This window comes from Lactuca virosa, chromosome 8, assembly GCF_052849685.1.
Source record: "Lactuca virosa cultivar CGN04683 chromosome 8, Lactuca_virosa_CGN04683_v6, whole genome shotgun sequence".
NCBI lineage: Eukaryota > Viridiplantae > Streptophyta > Magnoliopsida > Asterales > Asteraceae > Lactuca > Lactuca virosa.
In genome coordinates this window covers 228,791,569-228,803,448 of record NC_136433.1, presented here as the reverse complement: position 1 = coordinate 228,803,448, position 11,880 = coordinate 228,791,569, and the positions used below count along the sequence as shown (strand labels likewise).

Sequence of the window (11,880 nt, the reverse complement as noted above, 5' to 3'; positions counted from 1 at the left end):
CCCTATTTCGTTTTCGTCTGATATCTTCGTTTTCGTTGCCATCCGTTGCCTCCATAACAACGTGTAACACCATTTTCTTCTCTCTTTACCTCTTTCTTCCCTCTACACTGATGTGACCTTTTGAACGGGGTTGCCCGTACCGAGTATCCTTACAAACAAATTATTTTTATTGTTATTAGAGGAAACATATAATGACAACATGAAAATAAGGAAAGTTTCTTAAAATACCCATTACTTCATTCTGAATTAATCCAACATCAAAGGCCTAAGGACATAATTTCTAGCACTAGTGAAGTGCAAAATTCAAAAACTTTGTAAGATGTTGTTGGACTCGTTCTGAAAAATAACATTCGGCGTTATTTGATTTTCCTCTAATCGACAAATGACTTTATATTATTTCTCACACACTAAGTAAGTTTTGCTTATTGGCTAGACATCGACAAGAAACATCATGATATATATGACGATATCTATAAATTTTTTGTCTCCTAGCTGATATAATAAGAGGAAAAAGAGGAAAGTGGAAACCTACCTTGAATCAACGGTTGTTGGTTTTTGAAATCAAGAAGGCGCCCACGATCCCCAAGCACTAAACGAATATACGATTCGCTTTCTTCCAATATAGAAATAGTTGTGCACATTTGCACTTGAACGGTGATAAAGCTTCAATTTATGTTATAATAATCAATAGGGTAGTGTTTAGGACTTTAATTTGGATTGAGATGTGCATGTGCAATATTGAAAATTGGCCAGCTCAACACTGTTTTGAAAACCGATATTATCTAGGACCCCAAACATCCTCCAGGTTGTTTTATGGTTAGTTGAGCATAAGTACTCGATTCTTTTTCGTTGGCGGCCTTCTCGGGTTTAAAAGTGTTCTCAATACCTGCACTAAATTTAGAATAATATTTTGTAGGAAAAGCTTGATTCGAATGAAATGCATCTTTATGAGTTTTAATACCATCATTATATCACAGAAAGTTTTATGCATCATAAACACAGAGGGAAAGAAAAAATTGGAAAGCTTTTCTAGTAGTGGGAAGAACATCTTCAATCCACCCACAGATATAAGGAATAAAAAACCAGCAAAGGTTTGGGAAAAAATAAACTTAGTGGAGTTGCATAAGATGCGACGTACTAAAACTCCTCCGTTCTTTCCTGCCATCCAACTTGGTTAGTGTATTCTTTGTCATCTCTACGAGCACTATATATAAACAAATTAACGAATTTATTCTTTATCCCTCAGTTCAAACAATTGTGAAAACAAAATAGAAACAACCCACACACGCTTAAAATGATAGGGTGGGAGGACATCTACAAGGTATTAGCGTCAATGTTTCCGCTATACGTAGCACTAATCTTAGGGTATGGTTCGGTGAAGTGGTGGCACATGTTCAAACCAGACCATTGCGATGCCATAAACCAGCTCAATTGCTACTTCATTATGCCTCTCTTCACATTCGACTTCACAACCCGAGTAAATCCATATAAAATGAACTTTCGTTTCCTAGGGGCAGATGCCATCTCCAAAGCTGTCATCATCATAGCAATCTCATTATGGGCAAAGTTTTCTACTAAAGGAAACTATCCCTGGTCAATCACAAGCTTCTCTTTGTCTACCTTGAATAACACACTTGTTGTAGGCGTTCCCCTTATTGGAGCAATGTATGGGCCTTTTGGAGAAAACCTTGTCATCCAATCCTCGATTTTGCAATTTACGGTTTGGATTATAATCCTACTAATGATGTACGAGTTCCAAAGTGTAAAGAAATCGTTGAATTTGGCAGTCATGCCGAATGACTCAACAACAGATCTAGAAGGCCATACCGAGGAGGATGCGTTAACTACAAGGCCATCGCTTTTGACTTTAATGAAGATTGTAGGGCTAAAGCTTGCTAAGAACCCTAATGCGTATGCATGCATCCTTGGGCTTGCATGGGCACTTGTATCGAACAGGTGAGTTGTTTTGTATGCATGATATATATACGGACAATTGGTTACGCACTAATCATTATCTATATGGCACACCAAACATGCATATTGATTTGTTTATTATATAATCTATATCGTTTGCATTTATGATGACGATCTGCAGGTGGGATTTGAAAATGCCAACTATTGTGGAAGGATCGGTGCTGATCATGTCAAGAGCTGGTTCAGGTGTTGCCATGTTTTGCATGGGTGAGAATTTTTGATCCCGTTACATCTGCATATGTTTGTGGCACATCCTCGATCTAGTACATGAACTTATATGAAAGTAAAGAAATAGTCTTAAAAAAAGGAGTTGCTAAATTTGGACAATGATGCAGGACTGTTCATGGCATTACAACCCAAGATAATTGATTGTGGTGCGACTCTAACTGCATTTGGGATGCTACTGAGGTTTGTGGTAGCACCAGCAACGATGGCTGTTAGTTCTCTTATTATGGGTTTGCGAGGTGATGTCCTTTGTATTGCAATTATTCAGGTAAACATAACTTGAGATCTATACATATATACTCGAGGAACGTAACTATTTACTCATTTTCATATAAATTCATTCAAACTATCACAAACATAATGGATCATACTTTACAATATAAGTATATTTTTTTTTATATTTTGTCAAGTTCTAACCTCACAATCTTGTTTGTCTCTACTGTTACTTTTCTTGAAAGGCTGCACTACCACAAGCCATTGCATCATTCGTGTTTGCCAAGGAATATGAACTGCACACAAACGTGCTTAGCACTGCGTAAGTTTTTTCGTTAAGTTTCTGTCTTAATAGTTATTTGAAATGTTATTACAGTCGTATATTTACAACATTCTCATTATTCTGGCCAAGAGTACTGATTATACCAAGTGATGATTTTCTAATTTATTTGCAACCGTATCATTATTTTGGCTAAGGATGATTCCTAATGTATTTTCCATGTTATATTTCAGGGTAATTTTTGGCACCATAGTGTCCATTCCTATGCTGATATCATATTATGTTGTACTTGACTTGTTAAATAAGTGATATTGTGGATATTGTTGATGAAAGTTAATTTTCACATGCGGTTAGATTGTTTGTGAAAGTTGTTCCCAGGTATCGATAAGTTTTGATTCAGTTGATCAGATCAATTTGTAATCCATTCAATCTTGCTCAAAATTTAGAAATGTATTCTACATTTTACTTTAACAAAAGTTGCATTCTAAATCTAAATCGTTGCTTATTTATTGAATCAATTTATTAGAAAAAAAAACATTAAATTAAAAGTACATGACATGAAATAAAAAACCTAAAAACTAAAATAAAAAAGTCATAACATGCGCAAACCTAAAACAAAACTAAAATGTTATATTTTTTCTTAATTTTGGTAAAACTTTTACCACCAATGTCAATAAATGCCCCTCCGCTGTAAAACATAGATATATTTCATTAAATTAAACTTTAAAACATAACCATAAAAACATAAAATCAAAAAATCTTTATGTTTGTTAAGAATTCATCTTGACTCAAGGTCTAGTCACCACAAGTTTTCATGGCCTTCTCAATTGTCTCAACCAGTTGATTATTTATTTTGCTTTTTTTATGGAGATTAAATAAATAATCATTTCGTGCCCCAACAAGTGAAATATGCTCGAACGACTATATGTGCTTGTCTAGCTTTCTTGTTGTTTAATATGAACTGTTTGTTCGAATTTTAATCCCCAATTCCTATATTTTCTCATTTCATTGTGGCGTTCTATCATTTCACTTACTTTTGCATCATAGTTATCCATTATTGTTAGGTCTCGCAGTTTATAGATTTTCTGTTTGAGTTTGTATGCTAAAGGTTTCATATTGTATTATTTTATGTCTTCAGTATGTATTGCGAACATGTTTAACTACGAAAGTCTTTTAAGTATTGTACTTTTTACACTGGGCTTCGTAGCTTTTGTTAGTTAGTTTTGACAGGTTGTCTTAGCTTCTATACTTTAATGGTCATTTCCTAACCGACTACCTTAGGATGACCTATATAAGGGATGTTAGTTCGATAGAGAGTATCTTTTGAGAGGTTCTTACGTCATTTTGTAATTGAGCTTCTTACTCTCTAACATTTAAACATTATTTATGTACATAAAATTTCACACATTTAAACATTATTTATGTCTTATAGAATCTCATCGATCCTACATGTGGTATAGAGCAAGGATTTCTCTGAGCTATTTTCAAATCTTTGTATTTTTTGAGTTTGTTGTTTGTTAATTGTTTTCTAGATCTCTTCTATATTTTGCAATCTAATTGCAATTTTATATGGAATTCATTGTTTCATTGCTCGTATCGGTTTAAATTCTAAATTTGCTCATTGACTTGATCCTTACTCAAATTTTCATCTAAAATTTATGTCTAAGGAAGATATTCATGCTATTTCTTTCAATTTGTCGAGTAGTATTGGATCTTCAACTCGTATTCTAATTTTGTTTACCGAAAATTATGAAGTTTGGGTGTCACGTTTTGAAGATTACATATCAGGAACTGAAAAACATGGACCATACATTTGGAAATCAATTATTATAGTTCCTCATAAATGCACAAAAAGAAAAGAATATGTTCTCTCACTTACTGATTATTGCGGATTTTTTCGAAAAGCATAAAGATATGACAAATAAAGAAAAGGACACTACAAGAAAAACACGATTTTGCTACGGAATGAATCCGTTGCGAAAAGCTGAAATTCCGTTGCAAAATATGATTTGCTATAGAATTTGCAACGGCCCATTTCCGTCCCTAAAAACGTTGTAGCGAGGGTTTGGAACGGAAACGATAATTTTGTCACAAATGTGACAACGAAATGAAATCCGTGGTAGATGGTATTCCGTCGTGTATTCCGTAGTAGGATTCCATCACACAATCCATGTTAGTTATTCCATCACAAATTCCGTGGTGGTGATTCCCTAGCAAATTCCATGGTGGTGAATCCCTAGTAAATTCCATGGTGGTCATTCCCTAGTAAATTCTGTGGTGGTGATTTCCTACCAAATTCCGTGGTGGTGATTCCCTACCAAATTCTGTGGTGGTGAATCCCTAGTAAATTCTGTAGTGGTCATTCCCTAGTAAATTCTGTGGTGGTCATTCCGTAGCAAATTCCGTGGTCATGAATCCCTAGCAATTTTCGTGGTGTATATTAAATACCAGATTCCATATGGACCGATGAATAATTGATTTATAAATTAGATCCAAATTATTTTGTAGTAATATATGAAAAACAAAAATAACAAAAAAATCAAATAACATTATATCATAAAATAATACAATAATTATTTACTATATGGAAAAAGGAAAGTTGCTAATCTAAAATAGATACTTTGCAATAAACATATATCAACACTTTATGACCTACTATTGTTGTTTATTTTAAAGACATTAATAAGATCCAATGCCGTTTGAAGTTGTTTTTCAAGATGCCCGACCCTTGCGTTGTTTTCTTCTTGTTGGGCGTTCATCATATCTTTAAGCTCTTCGTTTTGCTCTTTTTGTTTAGCAACAAGCTCCCTCATTTATTCTATTTCATCATTTTTTTCCGAAATGTAAGATACATCCGTTTTACCGTTTCTATTGGGAATCGCCTTTGCAAAAGAGCCTAATCCATAAAGTCTTCTTTTTTTATCATGACCACCAACAACAACATAAAATAGCTTGTCCTCCTCAAATTCAACACCTTCAGCTTCCAACTCTTCCCGTTTTTATGTATAGGTTGCCTACAAAATAAAAATAATATAAGTTAAAAGATATCAAATTTATGAATGATATTATGGAGTAGCTACAATATAAAAGTTTAACACTGAAATGAATATTACATGAATTTGTCTATCTTTTTCACTTGTGAAAGTGACTCCATCGTGATTCTTCGTGTGTGTATACAGGAACCATTCACTATGGGGTGGATCATGTCCTAATTTCCTCTTTTGCATAAATACCATATAAAATGTCAAATATACAGATAAACATATATAAACATTGATATGATGTACCAGTAAAAAAATTACCAAATCAGAATGTAGCACCCGGTTCTTGGTACGTATTCAAATTCAAGAAATTTGGTATTTACTCTAGGACTCGGCGAGTTGGAGGCCCAACTCGTCGAGTAGACTCGACATAATGCGGGAGTTTTAGTAACATACTCGACGAGTCGGGGGACCGACTCGACGAGTAGAAGATGTCTGGACAAAACCCTAATGTTCAGGGTTTGCACCCTATTTAAACAACTTTTCTTGCCTCAACCCCTGCCTCCATCGTTCCTCCCAACCCAGAGAAACCCTGACTCGAAACCCTAAACCATTATTGAGTGTTCTTGAGATTTTTGGTTCCTTTTGTGTGTATTTGAAGTTGAAGAAAAAGAAGGAAGCTTGGAAGTTCAAGTGGAAGTTAGTAGATCCAGAGGTTATGCCCCAATTCCAGCTCACTTGAGGTATAAAGCTGAAACCTTGACTATTCTTTGCTTAGATCTTGATTTGGGGGCTATTTTCTACCTTTTGCTAGCCTTAGTGAAGCTATAGTCGGAATTGTGTGCATTAGTGGGTTTGTGCTTCAGATCTAGAACCATTGAGGTTTCCCATGGCATAAAGGTGCCAACTTTATGGCCATGGGAGACCCATGCTTCATATATATACCTCTTTTATAGCTTTTTGAGCCAAAAACCCCATGCATGGACGTCAAGATTGGATCTTTACGTATAAAATGGACCCTAGGAGGTCAGATCTATGGTTTAGAAGCATTGAGACTCATTGTAATCGACTGTATAGTTTTGGACAAAGAGGGACTCGGCGAGTCACTTGGGTGACTCGGCAAGTCGGGACGCTTTTTCCCCCAAAACGTCTTCTGGAAATGGTTTAGATTGAGTGGAAGGAACACTCAGCCTGCTAGGGTTTGTCTTGGATCTGGAAATCATAACACTCAACGAGTGTATAAACAGACTCGGTGAGTCCAAGGCAATCTCCCAACTCATGAAGATGAACTCGACGAGTTGTTCATATAACTCGGCGAGTCATAGACTGAACACGTTCATATGAGGGAGATGAACTTGACGAGTTCAAGGATGAACTCGGCGAGTCGGTTGAAGATGGTCCTGATGTTATGGGTGAAGAAGGACCCGTTGAGTTGTTGTTAGACTCGGCAGGTAGAATCGAGGTTTTAACATTTTATGGAAAAGGGGACTCGACGAGTTGGCGGGCCAACTCGGCGAGTCGAGTCAACTGGATGTTGACTTTGACCAGCGTTTGACCTTGACTATCGGCTTGGACTTGGGTTGACTCTTTCAAGAGGGTTATGATTATGAATTAGTAATCGAGAAGGGTTGTTGTGTAGGGGTTGAAGAGTTGAGACGAGCTGATTTCTGTGCCGAGGATCGTGCTGACACTACACGACATCGAGGTGAGTCTCCTCACTGTTTGTATGGGTCTACGACCACAATGCCGCCCCATTTAGTTTATGTATGGTAGGAAGACCCGGGGGTTAGCCCTAGGCATTATGCATGAAAGACCAGGAGGAGGCTCCTGGCACACAGTATGTTATTATGTATGGTAGGAAGACCCGGGGGGTTAGCCCTAGGCATTATGCATGAAAGACCAGGAGGAGGCTCCTGGAACACTGTATGCTATTATGAATGAAAGACCAGGAGGTGGCTCCTGGTACATTGTATGATGAGTAGCCTAGTAGAGTAGTATATATAGTTGTCTTTGTGATGCTTGCATGGAAGACCAGGGGGTGGCCCTTGACACTTGTCTGTAAGACCCAGGGAGTGGCCCCAGGCTTGACAAGAAAGACCACATGCGGCCCATGGCATAACAACAAGACTATGTTTGGCACATAGCACCTGACTTGATTATGGATATGTTTGTTATGTATGGCTCATGGTTACGTATGGCATGTATGGATTAGTTGATATGTATGGTATGTGGTATCTGGGGAACTCACTAAGCTTCGTGCTTACGGTTTTCAGCTATTTGTTTCAGGTATTAATGTTTTTCCAAGGAAGGAGCTCGGGGCGATCGCAGCGCATCACACCATGTTTTCCGCACTAGATGATCTTTGGGATTTAAAACTCTGATAATTGTGTTATTAAGAATGTAATTAAATGATTGGGTAAAATTTATTAAGCGGTTTTTAATTAATCAAAACTAAATTTTTGGTCTTGAATTTTGGGATGTTACAAGTTGGTATCAGAGCCTTGGTTTGAGGGATTCGGGCACACTCTCGGGTGTGTCTGGACTCAAACTGAGGACTTGATGTGAAAATTTTCAAAAGGAACTTGAAAAGTATTTGAAAAGAGAAATGAATTTTGAAAAGAACAAGGTGTGTGATGCGTGTAATCGACCGAGCTCAAGTACGTGGTTCCCAAAATACCAATACATGTTTGATATGTGACATGATATGATTATATGAATTGCATGCTAGATTATGGCTAGGGATCTAAGGGACATGCCTTTGTATGCTTATGTGAACTTGTAGAATTGCATGCTAGAGCTGGTTAGCCAGTAGTAGAATGACCTGTTTAGGTTACGCCTGATTGTATGAGCCTTTGAATTGCATGCTAGTACAGACCCTTGAATAGAGGATAACTTGACTGGAATATGTTGGTTAGATTTTCCATTGTCTGAATGCTGCTTGCTTTGTGCTTTGTGGTATTTCGAGTGATGGGAGTTAACTACTAGATGAATACGTTAAGTCACATGTGACCAGGGTTGAATAATCTCAGAGTGCTGGATTCGACCCTACTGCGCAGCTCTCGTTTGAGTCTAACCGTTGTAGGGATGAGTCTTTTACTCGAAAGATTATCCGAGCCTCGTCACATGTGATGATATTCATGTAGTGGTTAATTGGCATTATGAAGAGTCTTTCAGCAGCTGAGGACTGGGTTTGGGATTGAAGATTTTCTTAGGGTAAGCCTAGGATGAGATTAGTGCATGGAGCATTAGTAGTAGTGAAAGGGACTTGGTGGAGTCGATGCAATTCTTGAGGAAAGTATGGATAGATGTGGAAGGTAGTAGGGGCCCATACTACTGAAAGCATAGGATCCATACTCGATTCAAGGAGGGCCGAGATAGAACCAGGAAACTAGTAGTGTGTGAGACCTTCTGAGGTTACGTATGACCCTGGTAATTATGTGTTTCGTTTCAGAATGGTGACGATTACGCGACACGGAGCAGGAGGATCAGGATCCGGTTTAGGATCAGGTTTGGGTGCAGGTTCCGAGCCAGTGGATGAGGGACTACGCGAGTTCATCGCGTCTGAGATCACGAGAGGTATCCCTGAGTCTACCCCGGTGATTTTCGGGTCGATCAAGGAAGGGATTATTGAGGTAATTGAGGATCGCCTCAAAGCGTTTCGGAGTGACATGGCATCCATCCAGTCAGGATCGCGCACACTGTCCTTCAAGGACTTCAAGGGGAGTGGTGCGCCAGATTTCCACGGGGTGAAGGGCCCCATTGCCGCTAGGAAATGGATTGCATACATTGAGTCTGCACAGTTGACGAGCTTCTGTCCTGAGGGGTCGAAGGTTCGATTTGCTGCGGGATGTTTGAGGGACAGAGCTAGAGACTGGTGGGAGTCAGTTGGTGATTCCTTGGGAGCCTCGGCCATTGAGGCTTTGACCTGGTCTGACTTTGTGACCAGGTTTAGGGCGGAGTTTGCACCGGCTGTGGAGCTTCAGCAGCTGGCCAGGGAGGTCCTAGATATGAGACAGACGACGGAGTCGGTGGCGGAGATTACCGCCAAGTTCCGGGAGAGGGCTTTATTGGTGCGTCAGTATGCAGGGGATGAGGAGATGCGGAGGACCCGCTATCATGACATGTTGAGAGCTGATATTCGGGAGCATGTCAGCTTCTCGGCATGCCCGACCCTGGACTCTATGATTGCCAGGGCGCGGGAAAGGGAAATTGATTTGGAGCACATTGCGAAGAGAAGGTCAGATCAGATGTATACTTTGGAGGGTCCCGGGAAGAGACCCAAGACTTCAGATCAGCGATTGGTAGGTCGGCAGGGCGGAAGTCAGTGCAGCACGTGTGGGAAACTGCACGAGGGAGATTGTCGTTCCAGGGGTTCAGGCTGCTACAAGTGTGGCAGTGATGGTCACGTCAGCAGGGACTTCCCACAGGGGGCAAGTCTATTATGTTTTCACTACAATCAGGTGGGACATAAGAAGACCGCCTGCCCGGAAATGAGGGGAGGAGCAGGGAGTGCGTCTGCCCCGACTACCTTGAGGATTACGGATGGGCGAGAAGGTAGGGCCTTGAAGTGACATACGAGGGAGATCCGGATTACAGCAAGGAATGTTGCAGGTATGTATCGATGTCTATTTTCGATTCTATATGTACTATGATTGTTCTTACCTCGGTCTTAGGTGATAGTATGTATGAGTTATCTCTCTGCTTGTATTCGAATTGTATTTTCAGAATTGTCATATGCCAATTGCATACCAGGAACTATTAGTAGCTAGTGTAAGGTCATCTCTCACTTCGGGTTCGAAGTGTCTAGTATTATCTCGGCTACGGCTGAAAACGGTTCAGGAGCATTACGTGGAGGTCGGTGGACAGGGTCCATGGAGTAGTCAACCACCATCATCAGGGTTCGGTGATTCTAGTCTTGGTGTTTGGGATAGCTTTTGGAAGCATCAAGGGAAGTGGTTTATCACTGAGGAGGTTGCTCTGAGCATTAGTTATTCGGACCTTAAGAACGTCAGTTTGAGTTCAGGGGATTATCAGTATCGGGGATGCAGAAAGTGTTCATCTAGTATTCGGTAATCGTACAGTATTTGGAGTGGGCTAGTGACGGATCGCTAGCAAGATTAAGGCGATAGTAGTTATCATACCTATCGTGTAAGGGAGGAAGGAATGGAAATCCTCGGATTTTTATGTGCCGTAAAGATTTAGTCGAAGCTAAGTGGAGGAGAAACAATCATGTTACGGGAGCAGGAGCGGTTTTGAAACTGGGATAAGTTTCGCTCTCTTGTCAGGGAGAAAGACTGCCCAGACGGCTGTATGAATTGTGGATAGTGTGCATTGGAAGTTCGGAAAACTTGCCAATGGTGAGATCGCATTCTCGGGATGTCTGATAGCAGGTTCAGAAGGATCGGTTGAGAGTTTCAGTTAGGACATGAGTACAACTTGGGGTACTAGATTCTGCTTGTATGCTCGATTATGGGTATGTACGGATTAGTAGTCAGCGAAAGACCATGGTCAGCGGTTGAGTCAGTGTGGAAGGTGTTGTAAGACTACGGGTTAGCCGTAGCTTCCACAAGCAGCTAGTCGGTGTGGAAGGTGTTGTCAGACTACCGGATAGCCGTAGCATTCACCAGTGGTCAGATAGTATGAGAAGTGTGGTAAGACTGCGGGGTGGCCCGTAGCAATGGTTAGCAGATAGTGTAGGAGTGTTGTAAGACTATGGGGTGACCCGTAGCGCTCACTAGTTGGCAGATAGAGTAAGGACGTTGTAAGACTGCGGTGTGGCCCGTAGCATTAATATAGTAAGATTAAGATGTGGCCCGTAGATTTGGTATTGTAAGACTACGGGGTGGCCCGTAGCACTTGTCAGTTAACTGTTTGTATAATGGTATAGTAAGACTACGGGGTGGCTGTAGCATGCATTAGTGGTCAGATGGTATCGGAACGTCAGACTGCGGGGTGGCCCGTAGCATTCGCCGGCTTTTAGTCAGCAGTGAGAAGGTATCAGCTGCGTGACTTGTATATGGGTTTCTTCAGGTAGTGTAGACTAGGGCAGGACGACCCGCACTGGCATGGGTAGGTCATAGTATGATTGTATTAGGGGAGAGGTATGTCCTTGAAGACCAGGAGTGATGTAAGACTACAACGGTTTTGGTAGCATTCACCTTTAGTAGTAGATTCGCTGGCAATGAGTAGTCAGACAGTACAATCGGG

The 11,880-nt window shown here is 40.2% G+C and overlaps 1 protein-coding gene across 1 annotated transcript; it reads left to right on the top strand.

The window, feature by feature from the left end:
- The first annotated feature begins 1,251 nt into the window (after positions 1 to 1,251).
- LOC145133246 (auxin efflux carrier component 5-like) lies at positions 1,252 to 3,059 on the top strand. Its single transcript, XM_079068169.1, has 5 exons — positions 1,252 to 1,956; positions 2,096 to 2,181; positions 2,310 to 2,467; positions 2,658 to 2,734; positions 2,926 to 3,059. The coding sequence occupies exons 1-5, from the start codon at positions 1,295 to 1,297 to the stop codon at positions 2,999 to 3,001; spliced, it is 1,059 nt and encodes a 352-aa protein (XP_078924295.1). The 5' UTR covers positions 1,252 to 1,294; the 3' UTR covers positions 3,002 to 3,059.
- Positions 3,060 to 11,880: the final 8,821 nt, after the last annotated feature.